We start from the raw sequence: 20,467 nt of genomic DNA, 5'->3' as shown, positions 1-20,467 counted from the left end.
GGTTCAAGCAGTTTTCGTGGCCGATTGATATAAACAACTGCTGTCAAAGAATATAGCGTACCTTGCTTGGGCCGAAATCCCCGCTATAAGTTGTCAGCCCTAGCTTAAGAATCCCGGGATTAGATCTCCGTCGACCTCGAAAAGGTTAGGATCCGGTCTCCAGCCTTTGGAATCTAAACCGGATCCTACGGATTTCCGGACCAGGAAAATCCATAAAATCGCCAAGTAATTCCTGTTTCGGATGGAGAAAAAATGCCGCGTCTGTGAAGTATGATAGGGCGACAGTACGGTCGCCTGAGCACTCCTGGGTATGTATTGTACGTGAACGGACTTACTTTACCATAACAGATAGCTGGCGCTTAACATAGCGCTCTGTACCATGAGATTCTGCAATAGATTGGAGGCGGCAAGATATCCAGGAATAAGCGGATTAACAAGCACTGGTGGTGATTTGCACTTTTTTATAAGTGATTATCACAATCGAGAGTAAAACCAACCAGAGAAGTTGTCCAGTGATCCGAACAGCGATTCGCCGCTTCTCTCGCGGTTGGCTTGGAAGAAATGTTGAATGGAAGCCTTGTACTTGTGAAGGACAGACCTGTAATCTCTTGCGGAAGAGATACATTCTAGAATTGCGGCATAATAGAATCAGACGCGGAATACTGACGTGTATCTAAGACCGCTGTTTAAAGTCTGCTTGTATCAAAGTGCTTAACACTGTTCTACAGAGTCGGCACCTGGCAAGTGTATGTCGACTGCAGTAATCACGGCTTGCTTACTCTAGCTGTAGGAGCTTAATGTTTCCCTCTGGTATACCCACACGCCTTAGCGATAATGTGTACAAATATGCCCCGTTTGCAATAATGCAATTGATTCAATCACCCCTTACGGATTTATAGTATAGGATGTTTTCGTCCCACACGAGTGGTGACAGCAGGTGCGTCGACGGATTGCGATCTGCCTCGAACACATTTTCGAAATCCACCAAAGGAATATCTGCCTCGCCCAATGCACTTGGGACCTCTCCGGAACCAGAGCCAGTGGTCAAGAGTACAGTAGAGGCCGAGCCTGGGACGGAGTATCCACTTAGAATTCGACCACTCTGTCCCCCGCTGGGCTGCTGGCCGCTATGATGACTTGCTGTTGCTTGCATTTGCTGCATCAATGCGACTATCTCTGCGGAGATCACCTTGTCTCCACTGCGCTCGTAAAGCTGATACCATCCCTGGAGAAGTGGCCATGCGCGCTGTACGAGGGTGATGTCGGCGCAGACGTTACATTCGCCGATCGCTATGGCGAGGGCGGACCAAGGCATTTTGAGATACCACCGAAACCCCTCGCTACGCGAATCCGTTTGGACTGTCTGCATCTTCTTTAGGTAACCCAATGCTTGGCGTAGAAGTTCCGAGTTTCTGCTTCCTTCAGCACGGTTGGCTTGCTGCGCCATCATGCTCTGATGCCCCTGGACATCTTTAGTATGCTGTGAATATGTACTCAGCGCCGCAAGCCGAACTGCCGCCACCAGGCACTGTATACTGTGACACGTGAACCACGCGTATGCCGAAGAATCAGGATCACAAAAGCGCAGCAGGCAAAGAGATGCTTGTTCAAAGAGACGAATTTGGGACTCTTGCATCTGCTGGCCATGTAAGCGGTTCGAGTAGGCCGCCACGCCGCTCCCTGTGCTTGTCTTCCTGTCATCAGCTAGATCGGAAGGAGGAAGTCTTAGCCGATTGCCCGCGAGTTCAACTTGGTAGTTAATAAGGGTGAATGTTGTGTCAGTAAGTCCTTCGCGGTCTGTGACTGGAGTTGCTGTTGTAGGGTCGAAATCGGAGTCATTAATATGTTGTACGCGGGCTAGGGCTGAAGCTGCTTCTCGATAACTGATTAGAGGCTCCGATAGCTGGGCCACAGAGGATTGTATGTCCAACAAGCAAATGGTCAGCCAAAGTCGGCTCCGTGCCTGTTGGTCGAAGAATGATTCGTCCAGAGGGTCTTGGTGTAAACCGAGAGACCTAGCGCTCCTGACGGCCACGGCTATCAACGTCCGCACGGCCATGCTCTTGTCATGCGCCCTCCTACTGATCTTGATGGTGAATAGGTTAGCACCCAGTTTTCTCTTATTACGGGAATAAACACCTTAAACGTACAAGGTATAATACGAAAGCTTGAAGTGTGATTATATCACGAGACCTTAGTAAATCTGATTTGGAAATTGCTGCTTCGCAAGCCGTCTGACATGCTGACACCGAATTGATTTTGCTGGTATGGAATATCGCCTGAGATTGATCCTCGGACATGCTCATTGTAGCAGCATAACATACTGCGAGACTCAGGGCTTCGAGTGGGGGATGATCGTCTGGGTATGCCAGGTATTTCTCCCCCCGCAGCATCCATCTGCTTAACGTTGGTCTATGAAGGAGTTTTAATATGGGGTCAACGTTTTGGAGATAGATCTGGCATAGCTCGGCTACCGGCATCTTGCCTCGAGAACACGAGTCGAGATCTGACAGCGCTGGTCCTGAGAATTGCTGATTCCCCATATCGGTGTTGCTTGACTCCATCACCATAGCATCAAGAATCCGGGAGTTCTATCGATTTCTTGTCAATATACTGTTCAAATGGTCATAGATGTGCACCCCGTGCCTGCCCGATTTGATTTTTGATCAGTCATACCTCATTGATGAATTCTCCTCCAAAGTAATTTTGCTCATAAGCTTGAGGGTGCTGAAATTGGCCATCTGCAGGAACACTTGTGGGACATGGCAAAGGGGAGATGTGAGACTCTACGCCTGAACTCTCTGATGCCTGTAAACATGGTCTTAGCTTCCGTTTCTCCCATTTCTGTCTTCTGGATTGTATAAAGTGAACCAAAAAAAAAAAAAGGCAGAAGAGGTTTTACTTGCAAGTAACAAGTTCGGGAGGGTGTCGAGTTTCAAAACTTACTGGGAGTTTGGACGGCTTCCCAGGTTGATCATTTTCTCCACTGGCAGTCGTTGTCGAATCCAACCCCGTAATAAAGCTCTCAAGCCTCAGAACTTGCTCACCCAGCCCTGAACCTGCTGTTGCCAAGGACGCCTTCTTAGATTCTTGGGTTTGCTCCCCGCCACCTCTGCTCGGTGACGAGTTTCGACGTGAAGTATGGGCATAGCGGCCTCTTGGCAATCTCCGCCGATAAACAGGTACGCATCCGACGCCATAAGAAACGCAATTTCCGCAAGGAACAAGTCTATCACATTTGAGCTTGCGGTCTTTGCAACTCGTACAGCTGAGTTGGGGAACTCCTCGCTGGCTTGGGCTCGGGCCAGAGCCGTTCAAGACAGTCCCCATTTGCCGCGCTTGTAACTCTTCACGGCTAGCTTTGCTCTCCATAGAATCCGTCGAGGTGATATAAGCCCTAGGTGAGAGCCGACGATGAACCAAGCTCGTACTGTGACTGGCCGACTCTCTGGTATACGAGCCTATGATACCACTGTGGCGTGTCTTTGCCCAGCTCTGCCAGCACAAGCAATCTTCGAGGCCAAAGCCAAACTTGTTGGTACTAAATGGTGTAAGCTAAGCAATAGCCTAATACAGATTGGGCTGCAAGTGTCCGTGTTTCTAACTCGTTGTGGCTGTGGTCTCCGAACTTGAGGCTGATCTTGTCACGCATACGGGGTTCCGGAGACCCGATATCTCCGTCCGGGCACTCGGCCCGAGATAGATTAGCAAATGTCCGGTATTGAGCATACCACTTTTGTGCATTAAACACTTGGGAGCGTGGGATCCAGTAGTGCTCTAATACACAAAAGTGCAAATTTAGTCCCCAATACATACGCAATAGAAAAGTGGAAACGAATTGACGTGCATTGCTGGTAAAGCGCTGGTGACAGGCTCAGGCGCCGCAAAAAGTACTGCTGTTTCAACTCATCCATTATTTCTTCTGTGTCGACTTTTGGCTCCATCAAGATCTTTATCCGAACCAAGCAGTGCCGAGGCGAAAATGACTGCTGACGATACTACACAAGTGCAAGGGCAACGGCCAGACTATCGAGTCTACAAACATGTACGCCCACTGTTTGATGGAGATGCCGCTGGTGCAGTAGATGGTGCAGTAGATGATGCAGTCAATGGCAAGGTGTGTGCGAGCAGCTGGGATTTTCCAGGTTTGGCGGCATTTGACTTTCGCAGTAAGTGCTCTTCGCCTCAAACAAGATCCCTACACTTGAGCTTCGATGAAGCTAAAATATCCTCTGAATTTGGGTGATGTTACAACCTCACCAACGGCCAGAATGCTTTCCGCGATCGCGTCCACCACTCTCCGTGATGATGACTTTCAACAGGATCCCACTACTCTCAACCTGGAATCCTGGATCGCTAAGCTTACTGGCAAAGAGGCTGGTCTCCTGGTAGTCAGCGGAACCATGGGTAATCAAGTCAGTATCCGGACACACCTCCAAGGGCCACCACACAGTGTTGTTGCAGATCACAGAGCCCATATTTTCACCCACGAAGCAGGAGGCGTTGCGAGCCTGTGCGGCGCCATGACCGTTCCCGCTGAGCCGTCAAATGGCAACTACCTGACGCTGGAGGACCTTGAGAAGAAGACGGTCACGAGATTTGGACATGTCACTGATTGCCCTGCTAAGCTGATTTCGCTGGAAGTCCCACTGGGCGGCGTCATTATGCCCCTCTCTGAATGCCAACGGATCAGTAACTGGGCCCGGGAGCACGGCATCATTATGCACCTCGACGGAGCCCGTCTGTGGGAGGCAGTTGCAGCTGGAGCTGGCTCTCTGAAGGACTACTGCGCGTGCTTTGACAGTGTCAACCTCTGCTTCTCGAAAGGGCTTGGTGCTCCTATCGGCTCCATCATTGTAGGCACGCGCAGTTTCCGTGAGCGGGCGCGGTGGATTCGCAAGAGCATTGGAGGAGGGCTGCGCCAGTCCGGCGTCATATGCGGACCTGCCAGAGTAGCTGTGGAAGATACCTTTTTGGGTGGCAAGCTGCAAGAGTCGCATACTCGAGCGAGGGAGATCGCGAGGATCTGGGAGACTCACGGTGGCAAACTCACCTATCCCGTCGAAACCAATATGGTTTGGCTGGATCTCGGGCCTACAGGAACCAGCTTGAAAGAATTCATCGAGAAAGGGGAGGCCCTGGGTTTAGCTCTTATGGGGCCAAGACTGGTAGTGCACTATCAGATCTGTGATGAAGCGGTCAGGGGACTGGAAATCTTGATGCAGTCATTACTGGCAAAGAAAAACGAGAGCAATGTATTTTAACTCTCATATTCCCGAGAATAGGGCACCTAGTATTTATCTTGTGCTCAGTTAGATGACTTTATACTTTCAATGAGTTTCACTGATGCGTATAAAAGATCTTCCATGCAAATCTTTCAGCAACATAACTAACACCTTATGTTCGCCTTTACCCATAGAAAAGGGGGAAAAAAAAAAAGGAAAGGTTATAGCGAGTGGAGACATCACTCTGGCTTTTCGAGCTACTTGTCATTTGCCTGCACCAACACCATGAGGAGTAATCTAACAAACGAACAAGATATGTTCACGTAAAACTTCAAATACCTGCGACCCGAATATCCTTCATTCTACCTCAAGCGGAGGACCCTGTAGCTACAGACCGTACTATCAACACAGGGAGCAGGTTATTTCTAATTGGAAAGCTGACAATTCCTACCATGACCCCACAAAGTAGATAATCTCTCCTTCACACTGAGATGAGACTCTCGCCGCGCTCCATTCCACCGGTCAGGATTGGAGCTTTCTCTTGCTCTTCATGTGGAGCCCTAAAAACTTCAAATTTCTCATCATGCCATGATTTGGCGGTGACCAGACGTCCAACGCTGTCCTTGAAGATGACACCATTCTCAGCCCGCAAGAAGTATGCAATACTATAGCGGTCCTCATGCTGAAGTTCATGTGTGGGCACTACTCTGTGGACCGCAGAGCATAGACGATTTCCAGAAAGGAAGCGCAACGTGTCACCGACATTGATGATAGCGTGGTTCTTCTTAGGTACCACGAATCTCCATCCGCCCGGATTCCTGGCAAGCACCTGTAAGCCCCATTGATGACACAGGAGAAAGGTCAATGTGCCGAGATCGGTGTGCTTGCCATGCCCTACGCCAACATCGGCAGTCCCCTGCTTTGGATAGCGGAACAAGGACAAGGTAGTGAGAGACTCTTTGCCATCAGAGTGGAAAGAACCCAGGTTTGTGTTTCCGTCGGGAAATAGGGCGGTGCCAAAGTTACCTAGAATGGTCATGACAACCTCATGTGCGGTGGCGCAGAAGCGAGAGATCAGGTTGTAGTTCTCCGCAATAACCGGAGCGAGCAAGCTGCTTCGCGAACTAAGTTCATCTTTCGATGCCTTGCCACAGTTTGGTTAGAGACTAATCGTTATAGGGTGCCAAAGCGTGATTATTTACCTTGAGAGACTCGTAGTAATCTGGCCGACCTTTCACGGCACCAGACGATGTAGCAACAGGCTCATATCTGTAGTTGATTTAGAATGTGTACCCCAGGAGACTATGTCACCCAGATTTCCATGAGCAAGGTCCGACGCACCCATGTGTATCACTCATACGGTGATCTTTCATTTTTTGATCATCATCGAGGTGGAAGTACTGTCCCATCAAGTCCAAGACAGCATTCCAGTCTTGAAGAAAGCTATCATCGGAGCTAAGATCGAGATAGAAGAAGCCTTGCCTTTCGCCAGCTTCAAGGAGCTTCTTTCGTTCACCCTCGTCATTTACTCTCAACCGAGCCCAATCGATTGCCGCGAGGGACGCATCGCCGAGAACCGGTAGGTCTTTTACTGTTGGAGGATCCATGTTGAAACTAGGTTTCGTAATAGTGCAGCAAGAAGAAGAATTCGTAGCCAACCACGGGAGCAGACTTCGATTACCAGTGAAGCTTCAGGGCCGAACGGGAAACCGGCCAAATGATATTTTTTATGTCTCGCAGCTGTATGTCACTCCCGCCATGCTCTCTCCCTCTCCAGAGTATAGTGTACCCACCAGGTCATCCCAATGGTGTGGCATGATTTAGTAACCGCCTACTTGGTCGGCATTCCGCAGATGGCGCTTGTTCCCCTAAGCTGACGGTTTTCCGGAGCCGGGCGTTTTGTCGGCCATATTCTTTTCGGGCTTTAGCTCGCTTACTATGGAGCTGCCGCAGACAGGGATTCGCGCGCATGTATGTTGATCGGTGTTGCTCAGCATCGGACTCCGCTCACCAGCTAAACCAGGCCCACTTTGGAGATATCTTGAATACTTTCGGTTTGCAGGGATAAGGGCTCGTATGCAGCGCTCATTGGGTTGGTCCAAAAACCGGAGTTACGGAACGAGAATATCTAAAGCTATTCATCTGAATGCTGGGTAGTTCGTAAATGGTCCAGATCCAGAGCTTCCTTTTCTTTTCAAAGGTGCTGCAGAGCCCGTCCATATTAGACACAAGCTAGCACATTGCAGAGCTGGTCGTGCTCGTTGTAGAATTTTTTTTTTCTCACCACTTCGTCTATCCAGCACCTGTCATGATCACAAAGTCGCCACAACGTTAGCATACCAGTAGCACTCGCAGCGATGGCTGACATCACCCATCTCGAAGCGGCTGAAGTCAAACCCCTGGAGGGCAATAGAAGCAAGGTTGTCTTCTTTGGAAATGAATTTCCCAGTGATGACTTGAAACTTCTGTTCCGCCGTCTCCACCGGCACAGCAAAGACAGACGATTTCGTTTGTTAAGCGCCTTTATCCAAGAGGCGACGTTGGTTCTTAAAGATGAGATCTCTAAGCTCCCGCAACTTTTACAAGACCAGGTCCCGCATTTCGAGTCCGTCTTGACTCTGGCAGAGCATGGCGACTTTCGCCAAGGTGGCCTGGGAGCAGCAATGGAAAGCGCTCTATTAGTTGTACTACAACTTGGTACTTTGATCGGGTAAGAACCCTCAAGTGACTGTTATGGCAAAGCCAAAGCTAACAGAGCCTTTTCTTTTTCTTTTTGAATAGAGCACATGAGGCAGAGGATATAGAATTAAATCTGGACTCTTCCCCCACCACTCTTGCCGGCTTGAGTATTGGCCTCTTTGCTGCTGCGGCTGTGGCATTATCAAATACGCTCGCTGACGTGCTCAGAAACGGAGCGGAGAGCCTAAGAGTATCCTTTCGCTTGGGAGTCTACGTTGACGACTTTTCTCGGAAGCTCGAGGCACCTCAGCCTGATGCGACGCCGCAGAGCTGGGCTCATGTTGTTACCGGCATGGAAGCAGAAGATGTCCAGGCCGAGTTGTCCAAATACAATGCGGAGTCAGGCGGCCCCGAGCTCACCAAAATCTTCATCAGCGCAGCGGATAACAACTCGGTGAGCATCAGTGGACCACCGTCGCGCATCAAGGAAGCCTTTCAGCGCTCTCATGCCTTGAGATATTCCAAGTCCTTTGCTCTGCCGGTGTATGATGGGCTGTGCCATGCACCGCACATCTACGGGCAGGAAGACATCAGTGCTGTTCTCGGCGAGTCAGCAGCGCTCATTCCTCCCTCGCGCCCAGTACGACACTCGCTGCTCTCATCCCGAAGCGGCAAGCCCTTCACTGCGGCGACAGCTGGCGAGTTATTCGAGGAGATCAGCACAGAGCTTATCACAGGGACCATCTACCTGGACAATATCACAGCGAACATTATCGACCGCATTGGTTCTGGTCTTTCCGGTCCACCGCACGAGTTACAAGTCGACACTTTCAGGACATCCATTGTCTTTAAGGGTATAATGGAAACCATTCAGGCCGCATTTCCTGAGATTCAAGTCAAGCGAAATGATTTTATCGATTGGATCTACAAAGATTTTGGTCATCGTCGTCCCAGTTCCCATGCCTACTCTAAATTAGCCATTGTTGGCATGAGCTGCCGTATGCCCGGAGGCTCTAACGATCTCGAGGAGTTCTGGGAACTGCTAGAGCAAGGTCGTGACGCTCATACGACTGTACCTGAGGATAGATTTGATCTGGATGCGCATTATGACCCGTCTGGAAAGACTGAGAATGCCACTCAGACTCGCTTCGGCAATTTCATTGACCGTCCTGGCTTCTTCGATGCTGCATTCTTCACCATGTCTCCCAAAGAGGTATGTTTGTGCTTCCATTCCCCGACCCTCCAGCCCCCTGCTAGATCCAATCCTAACCACTCTGTTAACTGTTGGCTAACGCGACCCTCGATGAACAGGCCAAAGAAACGGACCCAATGCAGCGTCTTGCTCTCGTGACTGCTTATGAAGCTATGGAGATGGCGGGTGTTGTTCCAGGCCGCACTCCATCAACCCGTTCGGACCGTATTGGTGTCTACTACGGCCAGGCCAGCGACGACTGGCGCGAGCTCAATGCATCACAGAACATTGGCACTTATGCGGTTCCTGGAGGCGTCCGCGGTTTTGCCACAGGGCGTATCAATTATTTCTTCAAATTCTCGGGGCCTTCCTTCAATATTGACACGGCTTGCTCAAGTTCCATGGCTGCGGTACATGCCGGTTGCTCTGCCTTGTGGGCAGGCGAAGCTGATTCCATAATTGCCGGCGGCTTGAATGTGATCACTGATCCTGATAACTATGCAGGTCTTTGCAACGCTCACTTCCTATCCAAGACTGGCCAGTGCAAGGTCTGGGACAAGGATGCAGATGGATACTGCCGATCCGACGGAATCGGATCCATCGTCATTAAGAGACTCGAGGACGCCGAGGCTGATAATGACAACATTCTAGCTGTGATCCTTTCAGCTGCGACGAATCACTCTGCGGAAGCCATTTCAATTACGCACCCGCACGCAGGCGCCCAAAGAGACAACTACCGGCAGGTTCTTCGCAAGGCTGGAGTCAACCCACTTGATGTAAGTTACATTGAGATGCACGGTACTGGCACCCAGGCTGGCGATGCCATCGAGTCCGAGTCTGTTCTGGACGTCTTCGCTCCACTCACACCGCGTCGCCGTCCGGATCAGCGGCTTCACCTTGGAGCAGTCAAGGCCAACATAGGACACGGGGAGGCCGCCGCTGGCATCTCATCCCTGATCAAGACACTACTATGTTTCCAAAAGGAACAACTGCCCCCGCACATTGGGATTAAGACAGAGATCAACCCGACTATCCCCAAGGACCTGGAGAGACGCAACGTAGGGCTCGATATGGCTCTCACACCATGGCCAAGGGAGGCAGGAAAGAAGCGTCTTGCTTTGGTTAACTCCTTCGGTGCCCATGGAGGCAATACTACGCTCCTTCTGGAAGACGGACCCGAGAAACGCAAGTCTCGGACTAGCAACGTGGAGACCCGCTCTATGCACCCCATTATCATATCAGCCAAGAGCAAGAAGTCACTGCAAGCAAACCTAGAGAACATCATCTCTTACTTGGAGAAGAACCCGGAGACGGACCTATCCGATCTCTCGTATACTCTGTGCGGCCGGCGTATGCATCACCCTTTGCGTATTGCCACGACCGCGGGCACCATCTCCGGTCTGCAGAAGTTCCTACGCTCCTCCCTGGAGAACGAGGCTCATACAAAGGTGTGGCCTGTTCCGTCGGATGCACCACCTGTTGTGTTCACCTTCACTGGGCAGGGCTCTACAAGCCGAGGCATCCGCCAGGACCTCTTTGACGACTCGCCATTCTTCCAGGGACAGGTTCTACAACTTGACAGACTTGTCCAACGCCTGGGCTTCCCCTCAGTCGTACCTGCTATCACTGGGAGCTCCGAGGAAGATGTCGATTCCCCGGTAACAAGTCAACTGAGCATCGTCGTTCTCGAGATAGCCCTTGCCCGGTACTGGTCATTGCTCGGTGTCCGACCTAGTGCTGTCATCGGTCACAGCCTCGGAGAGTACTCAGCACTGGCTGTTGCTGGTGTTCTGTCCGTTGTGGATGTCTTGAATCTTGTTGGACGCCGCGCCCAGCTTACAGAAAAGCTCTGTGTTCCTGGAAGCCACTCTATGCTTTCTGTCGCAGTTTCCCCCGCAGACTTGGACGAGGTCTTAAGGAGCGATGCCAAAACCGCCAAGTCCAACTATACAGTATCGTGCAGGAACACCTACCATGATACGGTCATTGGAGGTCCAAAGGAGGAGATCAGCATTATTCGACAAACGCTTGAGAAGAACAGCTACAAGTGTGTGCTATTGGATATCCCCTTCGCTTTTCACACGGCTCAGATGGATGCAATACTCGATGAGCTCGAGAATATGGCGGAGAAGGTGCATTTTAAGGCTCCAAGTATCCCAGTTTTGTCGACCCTGCTTGGGAGCGTTGTGTTTGATGGCAAGACGATCAACGCGGAGTACATCCGCAACCAGACACGCGGTACTGTTCGCTTTGCCGATGCTGTCGAGGCCGCTCAAGATCTCGGTATGGTTGATGAGAAGACACTTTGGGTAGAATGTGGACCACACCCCGTCTGCGTCAGCTTCGTGCGAAGGTTGATGCCTCCAGCCCGTGTCGCCGCATCATGCCGTCGCAATGAAGAAAATATGACGACCATTGCCAAGAGCCTGGTCACACTGCACCTTGCTGGTGTTACGCCGTGCTGGCATGAGTACTTCAAGCCCCATGAGCCGGCTTTGTCGCTGATCATCAATCTCCCCAAGTACAGTTGGAATGAGACCAACTATTGGATTCCGTACCTCGGTACCTGGACACTGGACAAGGCTCTCCTCAAGTATGGCGGCCAGTTCCTCCCCAGTGGCAGGGCAGGGCAGCCAATGTCTATTCCAGCACCTCCTGCAATCCGCTCATCACTCATCCACCAGGTTCTTTATGAGTCAATTGAAGCCACAAAGGCCACGATGCATGTTCTCTCCGACATGCAGCATCCAGATTTCTTAGCTGCAGTATGGGGACATAAGATGAACAACTGTGGCGTTGCGACATCATCTATTTGGACCGACATGGCGCTAACAATGGGCGACTACTTGTACCGCCGGCTTGTGCCCCAAGTGAAAAAGGTGAACATGAATGTCAGCGACCTAGAGGTTCTGCACGCGCAGGTTGCCAGCAAGACCAAGGGCTGTTCTCAACCGATCAAACTCGAGACTCATCTGGACTTGGATAGCAACTCGATGTCATTGGCATGGTTCAATGTCAGCGCTGAGACAGGCGAATGCTCCTCCGAGAATTTTGCATCTGCAGTGGTTCGATTCGAAGATCCTCTGTCCTGGAAGGCTGAGTGGGACCGAGTGGCACATCTTGTCCTTGGCCGCATCGAGGCACTCCAGCAGATGGCTGTTGAAGGCAAGGCCAATCAACTGTCTAAGAACATGGCGTATACACTGTTCAAGAATGTCGTCGACTACGCAGACAAGTACCGTGGCATTGACACTATGGTTCTGCACGAATACGAAGCGTTCGCCAACGTAACCCTCACATCCGAAGACCACGGCACGTATCACACGCCGCCTCACTGGATCGACCCCGTCTGCCATTTGGCTGGTCTAATCATGAACGGAAGTGATGCATCTAACACTCGGGACTACTTCTACGTTACGCCTGGTAGTGACAGCTTCCGTTTGCTAAAGCCACTTGAGGCCGGCGTCAAGTACCAAAGCTATGTCCGCATGTTTCCTCTCCCTGTCGAGGCAGGAAGCATGCAAATGCACGCAGGCGACGTGTATATTCTACGAGACCAGGAAATCGTCGGAGTCCTCAGTCAAATCCGATTCCGCCGGGTTCCACGCCTGCTGATGGACCGATTCTTCTCGGCGCCATCAGCTACTGCAGCTACCCTGAGCCCCCACATCAGCCAACAGTCTCAGGATCCTCATCACGCTATTCCAGTAACCAGTCACACCAGAGCTTCCGAGCTGAGCCTTTCTCAACTTAACTCTGGTGCAGGACAAAGCAACAAGAAGCCAGTTCCAGTAACGGCAACGGCACTGAGCAGTCAACCGGTTGACGTGACTGTCGCGACTGCCGAAGTCGGCCAAGGAACACCCAGCACAACTATCAGCCAGCTCACGCCTCCGCCCAGCGAGGGCAGCAAGGCAGATCAAGAGGAGACAGAGTCCAGCCTGATGGGCCAGTGTCTGCGCGTCATTGCGGACGAGACGAATCTCGAACTAGCCGACCTGACTCCCGATGCCTTGTTCGCACAACTCGGGGTCGATTCACTGATGTCGCTCGTCCTTTCTGAGAAGTTTCGTAGCGAGCTGGGAATCGAGATCAAGAGCTCTCTGTTCCTTGAATGCCCTAGTATTGGTGAAATGAAGGACTGGGTAGAGCAGAACTGTTGATCTTAGGCTATGCACTGCTTTATGTCATTTGCTGTTTCTGTCGATAGCAAGATTGAATATTTTTTGTCATCAAAAGGGGTTTCTGCCAAATCAGACTTCTGTAACTTCCTAGCAATGTCCAGCGCCTCGCTCCGTTAGATAACCGACGATTATTGAGTGAGGGCGTCCAATAATAGGTTGAATCCTGCTTCATACGTTGACCTTCCTAATTCGGAAGATCTGATGCCCCGAAGCCCCAGACAGACTGTCAATCAGGAGATCGCCACCTTCATTTGTATCCATTTCGCAAAGCTTTGCGTACCTAAACGGGTAACTTGGCCAACTCGGCACTAGTAGTCCCTTAGGGAATGCAGCTCATCAGGACATAGTCTATATTATACATAGTATCTGGCTTGTGGCCAGACTTTCCGCACAGATTATGCCTTTGCTACTTTTCATACGCTCTAGAATAGAACATACTACTGAGTGATACGGCACAAGGTTGGAGGTTTCGGATGTACAACTTGAATTTGGAAACGGCAACACATCAGTACGCCAACATATCAATTCTTTCTTGCCCACTCCCGATACCAGTCCAAACAATCACCATTGGACACGCTCCTACTATATTCCGCCTTCCTGTTGGTCGCACTCAGAATCTGCTTTATCAAAACTTCCACCTTCTTCCCATTGGTGGTCACTGGGATTTCTGGACAGGCATCTACGATACTGGGGACGTAACGAGGAGAAAGATTCTTTCGCACAGCATCCTTAATCCCGTTCACCAGCTGCGTTGTAAACTCATGCCCGTCTCTCATCTTGACGAATAGGATCACGGTCTCGTCGGTGTCTTTTTCTCTCCTCCTACCCACGCAAAGAGAGTCCTCGATATCGTGTGTAAATTGGGCCAGCAGAAGGTTATATATCTCCGCACTGCCGAAACGTACTCCGCATGGATTGAGGATACCATCAGACCGACCGAGCATGACAAGGCCGCCAGTTTGAGGGTTAAAGCGTATGAAATCACCGTGAGTCCAAACGCCTTCGAAGCGATCAAAGTATGACGACTTGTACCTTCGCTCTCCATCTGGACCCCAGAATTTGACCTGAGTAGGGTTAAACCGTCAGCAGAAATCTCTTGGTCATACCTCGTGTAAAGGCACCGGAACAAGGCATAGCTGTCGCTTCACTTACCGGTTGACTGGGGAAAGGCTTGACGCAAACTAGTTCTCCAGGATTTCCAGTCGCACTCACGTCATTCCCATCAACGTCCCAAGCCCTAACTGACATGCCGAGGCTGGTTACCTGAATCTCTCCCGCATATACTGGGTTCAGCATAGAAGGAACGCCAAAGTCGGAGATAATGTCTGTTCCCCCAGAGATGGACCCGAGGTTGACATGACCGAAAGCTCTGTAAACGTAGCGGAATGTCGACGGCGCCAAGGGTGACCCTGTGGAGTAGACAGCCTTGAGTGTCTTGAGCGTCAGGCCACATTGTCGGGGCAGCACCTCGCTCTGTTCAAGAATGGACAGATACTTGGCGCTAGTGCCGAATTGGGTGATTCCAAGTTCATCAATCAATTTCGGCATCGCGAGATTGTCCCTGACTGATTTCCCATCGGCGGAGCGGTAGTGGAAAGGCGACCCGTTCAACAAGACTACGGTGATGCCAGATGCAAGGCCGGAGACGAGCCAGTGCCACATCATCCACATACACGTGGTAATAAAGCAGAGTCGATCGCCCGGTCGTATATCACTCTGGATGACATGCTCCCTCTTGTGCTGAATGAGTGCACCTATAGCTCCATGGACAATGCATTTGGGTATGCCTGTTGTTCCAGAGCTGTACAGGATATAAACAGGGCTTTCAGCTGGGAGTTGGACAAAATCGAGCGTTCCTCCGTTGCTGGAAGGAAGTATAAAGTCACTGTACGAGATCACCCGCGTGTTGGCGCATCGATGATCCAGATCGGTAGGCTCCGAAGGGGAAGTCGGCAAGATGATAGCGGCTGTCAAGGAAGGGAGTGCTGCTATAATCTCCCGGACTTTAGATAAGGCGGAAAAGTTTTTGCCATTGTACATGAGGCCGTTGTCCGCGAACAGGAGTACTGGCTCAATCTGCACCAACCGGTCAAGTGCCGCAGAGACGCCTGTGTCAGGACTCACGGCTGTCCAGATGGCGCCAAGTGAGGTGGTTGCTAGCATGGCAACCAACGAATACGTATGGTTTGCTATGAATCCAGCAACTCGGTCGCCAACCTGCACGTTCATGGCCTTCATACCAGCTTGGCACTGTCGAACACGCTCACGCAATTCCTTCCACGTAACCTCTTCTCGCGTTGTCTCCGTCACAGCGATGACGGCCAAGGAATGCTCGTCGACTCCCCGGGTAGGGTATAGCAAGTTCTCTGCAAGGTTTATTTTCGCTCCTTCGAACCAGGAGGGCCTCGGCCACATCCGCTCAGCATCCATGACAACCCGGTTGTACGACTCGGAGTGTCGAATTCCGCAATACTCCCATACCTCGCCCCAGAAATCCGAAATATTGTCGGCGGACCAGCGGGAAAGCTCCTCATAAGTTTGGAATGATTTGCCGTATTTCGTGTTCACTCGCTGCAGGAACTCCCAGATCTGGGTATCCTGCGGAGAGTCGTGCTTCCAAAGAAAGCCGCCTGCTGAGGGAGATTGGTCTGTACCACCTAAATCAATATCTGGCGTTGTAGTTGGCAGAAGGCCAACCTCTGGCTGTGCAGAGCGTCCAACGGTTTGACGGAACCTGAATTCACCTCTGATTACCATAGGCAGTCCGCTCACTGTTGCCTTAAGCCCTCGAAAAGTGGCAAGCAGCCAGTCCACGAGGAGACGGCGTGCTTGGAATCCCCCCATATTGCCGTTTGGTGGAAGCAATGAAAGAATAAGCGTAGGTGGTTAGTGGCTAGCTTGCATTGCTCTGATATATCTATTGGAAAGGACAACCTCAGCACCGGAGCATCAGATGAAGGAACACACTATGAGAATATTCCTTGAAAACCACGAGCTGACTCTGGAGACTACTGAAGCATGTTTTTTACGCCTGTATTCAGACTATTCAGACTAAGCCATACAATTCTAGAGTCTAGGACGCCCATCGCCTGCTCCAGCGACGACCTCCAGGGACGAATTAGCCCTAGGTAATGTCGGAATGCAGAGTTCTAAAATTAGGCACCGGCCCGGGAAAAAGACTCGGGGGCAACATTAGCTATCTCCTTCGCCTTGTAAGATTACAAAATCCGAGACCGCTAAGAGAAATCGGGACTACTTTACAAAGCCCGAAGTATCAACGATCACAAGGATTATGTATAATAAAACCCGAGCGGAAAGCGTATGTGCCCCGTTTCTGTCCGCATTCCCTACGCCTTCCCTTGGCAACGTTAGGGTGCGTCTATAGTATATCAAGGTTTGTTCATTCATATTAATTTCTGAAGGGAACAGAGGGCACAATAGTCAATTCCAGTTCGCAAACTGTAGTGCATAAGGTACAGTTACAGATTACAGTTACAGATTCATCTTTTTAGCTTTTTATGAAACAAAAAATGAGTCCTTCAGTTCTGATTGACGATGAAAAAGCTGTTAGAAGCGAAAATAAGGCGGCTCCAGGTCAAGGGGAAGAAAATATCCTAGTAAGTCCCTATTCCAATAGTCCCACTTCTGATTAGTTCCTCTGGGGTGAACGCTAACTCGTGTTTACGTGATAGTCGAAGCCACCGGAGTTGGATGCGCAATTGAACGTTTTCAACACGGTGTCTCGTTTCCTCCCAGACACAGACGAAAATCATTCATTCTGGTGGAGAGTGACCGGCTCACAGGTGGCACGCATGCTGCACGAAGCTCGATACCCGGAGCAGCGCCAGGTCGAGCTGTTGCTATTCCACCGCTTCTATGTAGTGCCACACCTGGGTCCAAAGGCTGTGGCTGCAGTCCCGGGATTCTGGAGCCGTATCGCTCCCGGTATAGGTGATGGGTCTCCAATCAGTTACAGCTGGAGATGGGGCACGGCCCCAAGCTCCAAAGTATCAATCCGCCACTACATGGAGGCCATAGGGCCTCTGACGGGAACACCAGCAGACCCCTTAAATGAGTTCGCCGCCAAAGAGATGCTGTGGGAGCTTGGAAAAAAGTTCCCGGCTACCGATCTGTCTCTTCTGTGGAAGTTTGCCGCTCATATCATACCAAGCCTCACGGATGATAAAACACGCGAGGCTGCGGGCTCCTCAATACTCGTGGGTCTGGAGACCGGCCCCGATAGTGCCACCGTGGACGTCATGGCGGGCTTGATGACTCGGGCTCCGTCGCAAGTGCAAAACATGCTCCATGACGTCTTCCCAAGGGCTATGCGCGATGCCTATGGCGAGGATGCGCCCCTGGACTGTCTAAATGCAGTTCGCGATTTCATTGAGACAGATCCACGCGGAAATCTCCTCACGGTGCTGGGTACGACTGCTATTGACTGCTGCAAGCCAGAGGTCTCTCGGTTCAAAGTCTATGTCACCTCGCGCAGTGCTTCCTTCGATCACATTGTAGCGGTGATGACTCTCGGAGGAAGAAAGCCTGCACCACAACGAACGCTAGACCAGCTGCGGGAGCTATGGTACGGTCTTCGAGGTTTGAAGGCAGATTTCCCTCCTTCACACGAACCGACAGTTCTCCCATGCGTTTACGGTCGATCAGGTCTTCCCAATGGACGCAGTGGGGCCGTTGCTAATGCTAACATCAGCGGCGTAACTTTCTACTTTGACATCCACCCCAAATACGCCATGCCCCACGTTAAGATGCAAGTCGATGTAAGCAAGCACTCCGAGAGTGATTTGGCTGCGATTCAAGCTGTCACCGGCTTCCTCGAGCGCCGGGGCCAAGGTCGAGATGCACAGGCGTACATGAACCTAGTGCGCGGCATGATCACCGAGGAAGAGCTGCGAACCAAGCGCGGTTTCCAAGCCTTCTTCGCCTTGGCCATTAAGGATGATGAGATCGACATTACCTCGTACTTTCTCCCGCAGGTTTACAGGAGATTTGCCCAGATCCAGGATGAGCTCTCGCCAAGGGGTCAGAGACGAAGCCGCTTTGACTCGTATTGATCCGGTGGAGTCCAATAGCAATATATCTGTCTTGCCTTCTCACCCTCTACTTCTAGGTTTGGCTTCTAGGTGTTGATAGAGCCATCTAAGTCTCTGATGTTCTCATAACGTCTATAGTCAAAAATTCATAGCACTAGTCCCTTTTAAACATAATCGATCGCGCGCGAGGATATTTGCTCCATGCGCCTACCAACAACTCAATATGAATTCATTGTTCTGCAACTGTATTAATGCTTGGCTTGCTACATCATTATGTGACAAATAGCCACGTGAAGAATAGTCATCTGGCTGATTCTGTAGTCTTAGCAGTCTTTCACGCTTTTCTGTTATCCTAGTGACTGATGTGCTGGTGAAGAGAAAACGAAGAAGGCGGCAGCAGGTGGCTACTGATGGCTACAGAGAGAATCAAGAATCCTAATTATATATGGACATATCCCCAGCTATTGGGCGCTATAGGCCCGGCTCGGAGAGCAGTTGCTATGCAAATCACATAGGTCTACTTGCTTCGACCGCTCTTTGGCACTTGGCCGGTGCTTGGGCAAATGCAAGAAACAGGGGTTATAGGAAAATGGCGACAGACAGCATGTTGTGGCGTCCGCCATGACTACCATCAGTCTCGGCAGACAACGACAGAGGGGTGAACGACTAAATATCTGTAGCCTGAGGTTTGTTACCTGGCCGAGTATATGTCTTTGCTAAACTACTTGTTCCTCTTGTAGATTTTGCTCAAAAATTCGGTGAATACGCTCTTCTTCAAGCCCTCCGATTCATCCACCTCGTGAATCATCTGTCTGACCTCGGCCACCTTGGCATCCTCGTACTGGATGTATACCTCTTTCAGTTTGAGCTCATCGTAGAGAGCCTTGATCCTTCTCTCGTAGCCATCTCCCTTGCGACCATAGTTCTCTTCCAAGACCAGCCTCTGCTCAGCATTGCACCGTTCCAGCGCCTGGACAGCTAGCCACGAGCATTTGCCGTCCACGATGTCAGTGCCGACCTTGCCTAGCACGGTCGGGTCAGCAAAATTATCAAGGTAGTCATCCTGAACCTGGAAGTAAGTCCCCATCGCCACGAGGATGCGCTCGGCCTGCTCCAAGTTTCGAGCCGAGGCACAGCCGCAGTAAAGCATTGCGAGCGCGACGGGAAGGTGGAAACTGTAGTAGGCCGTCTTGTAGGCGACGATTTGATTGTATGTGGCTTGGTTGAAAGCCGCAAAATTGACGGTCACTGAGTCTTGAGGAGCAACCAGCATGTCGTAAGTTTGCCCTAATTCGATTCGGAAAGACACTTCATGGAACAGTTCCAGCATGTCCACCTAGAACAAGGAGTAAGGATACGGAAGAGTGCCGTCGAGAGGGTTCGTCAAACTTACATATGCTGGGTGACCTCGGAAATGCTTCTTTAACAAGAGGTAAATAGCGCTCTCCAGCATAGGGGCGTCATTGACAGCAATCATGCCAACGTCGGGCACAAGGTACCAGCATGGCCTGCCGCGGCGCGTACTCGAGGCGTCCATGATATCGTCAAGGACAAGCATCATGGCCTGCAGGAGCTCAATCATCCAGCCCAGAGTAGCGGTATGGAAATACTCATCTGGCGCCAGGTCACGTCCGAGAAGGAGCCGCGCCGTATCGATGACAGAGAGTCCGCGGTTGCATTTCCCGCCGATGGCATTGTGACTTAATGACTACAGCAAGAGAGCGACAGAAAGAAGCAGAAGGTCAATATCGTGAGATTGAGGCGCTTCCACAACCAGAGAACTTGCATTGGGAGACGGCAAGGAAAAGGGAAAAGGGGCTTGATGCTGGACAGTTTGTGCGTTCCATACCTTTTCGAACCATTGCCAAACCCGTACCGGGAGTCCGTATTGCTCAATGCACTGCTTTTTGATATCATCCGCCAGGGTAGGGAAGATTCCCTCGAACCTGGTAAGAGAGGCGGAAGCCATCTCCTTTGCTCATAGGATAAACCTTGGGCTACACTCGACCAAATCTTATTTAGCCGGTGATGCAGGGCTGTCACACCTAGGGCATGTTCAGCGCGAGCGAACGCTGCATAACACTTAATACTCATTTGAATCGCGGGGAGCTCAGAGGATCTAGGCGTCCGTCCGGC

General features: G+C 51.0%; 7 protein-coding genes across 7 annotated transcripts; 3 read left to right on the top strand and 4 right to left on the bottom strand.

Annotated features, from left to right (window-relative positions):
• Positions 1–874: 874 nt before the first annotated feature.
• BDW70DRAFT_164088 (fungal specific transcription factor domain-containing protein) lies at positions 875–2,059 on the bottom strand (the record flags this gene model as incomplete). The annotated part of the gene is made up of 1 exon (XM_073741412.1): positions 875–2,059. The coding sequence occupies one exon, from the start codon at positions 2,057–2,059 to the stop codon at positions 875–877; it is 1,185 nt and encodes a 394-aa protein (XP_073591671.1).
• Positions 2,060–4,214: 2,155 nt separating this feature from the next.
• On the top strand, positions 4,215–5,264 carry BDW70DRAFT_172033 (aromatic amino acid beta-eliminating lyase/threonine aldolase; the record flags this gene model as incomplete). Its single annotated transcript, XM_073743382.1, has 1 exon — positions 4,215–5,264. The coding sequence occupies one exon, from the start codon at positions 4,215–4,217 to the stop codon at positions 5,262–5,264; it is 1,050 nt and encodes a 349-aa protein (XP_073591670.1).
• A 387-nt stretch (positions 5,265–5,651) lies between these two features.
• On the bottom strand, positions 5,652–6,690 carry BDW70DRAFT_123995 (uncharacterized protein). The gene is made up of 3 exons (XM_073734827.1): positions 6,567–6,690; positions 6,428–6,494; positions 5,652–6,369 (listed from the first exon to the last, which is right to left on the bottom strand). Exons 1-3 carry the CDS (start codon positions 6,632–6,634, stop codon positions 5,707–5,709), a joined length of 798 nt encoding a protein of 265 aa, XP_073591669.1. The 5' UTR covers positions 6,635–6,690; the 3' UTR covers positions 5,652–5,706.
• An 892-nt stretch (positions 6,691–7,582) lies between these two features.
• BDW70DRAFT_172029 (type I polyketide synthase) lies at positions 7,583–13,331 on the top strand (the record flags this gene model as incomplete). The annotated part of the gene is made up of 3 exons (XM_073743381.1): positions 7,583–7,935; positions 8,007–9,117; positions 9,216–13,331. The coding sequence occupies 3 exons, from the start codon at positions 7,583–7,585 to the stop codon at positions 13,257–13,259; spliced, it is 5,508 nt and encodes a 1,835-aa protein (XP_073591668.1). The 3' UTR covers positions 13,260–13,331.
• Positions 13,332–13,801: 470 nt separating this feature from the next.
• Positions 13,802–16,124, bottom strand: BDW70DRAFT_172028 (acetoacetate-CoA ligase; the record flags this gene model as incomplete). The annotated part of the gene is made up of 3 exons (XM_073743380.1): positions 13,802–14,344; positions 14,433–15,949; positions 16,025–16,124. The coding sequence occupies 3 exons, from the start codon at positions 16,122–16,124 to the stop codon at positions 13,802–13,804; spliced, it is 2,160 nt and encodes a 719-aa protein (XP_073591667.1).
• Positions 16,125–16,678: 554 nt separating this feature from the next.
• nscD (prenyltransferase nscD) lies at positions 16,679–18,352 on the top strand (the record flags this gene model as incomplete). Its single annotated transcript, XM_073743379.1, has 2 exons — positions 16,679–16,897; positions 16,973–18,352. Exons 1-2 carry the CDS (start codon positions 16,799–16,801, stop codon positions 18,350–18,352), a joined length of 1,479 nt encoding a protein of 492 aa, XP_073591666.1. The 5' UTR covers positions 16,679–16,798.
• A 665-nt stretch (positions 18,353–19,017) lies between these two features.
• BDW70DRAFT_172023 (FPP/GGPP synthase family protein) lies at positions 19,018–20,300 on the bottom strand (the record flags this gene model as incomplete). Its single annotated transcript, XM_073743378.1, has 3 exons — positions 19,018–19,667; positions 19,725–20,039; positions 20,181–20,300. 3 exons carry the CDS (start codon positions 20,298–20,300, stop codon positions 19,053–19,055), a joined length of 1,050 nt encoding a protein of 349 aa, XP_073591665.1. The 3' UTR covers positions 19,018–19,052.
• Positions 20,301–20,467: the final 167 nt, after the last annotated feature.

This window comes from Aspergillus foveolatus (assembly GCF_047715535.1).
Source record: "Aspergillus foveolatus strain CBS 279.81 unplaced genomic scaffold BDW70scaffold_91, whole genome shotgun sequence".
Taxonomy (NCBI): domain Eukaryota; kingdom Fungi; phylum Ascomycota; class Eurotiomycetes; order Eurotiales; family Aspergillaceae; genus Aspergillus; species Aspergillus foveolatus.
Note: the sequence above shows the minus strand (reverse complement) of the source record. Positions and strands in the feature narration are given on the sequence as shown.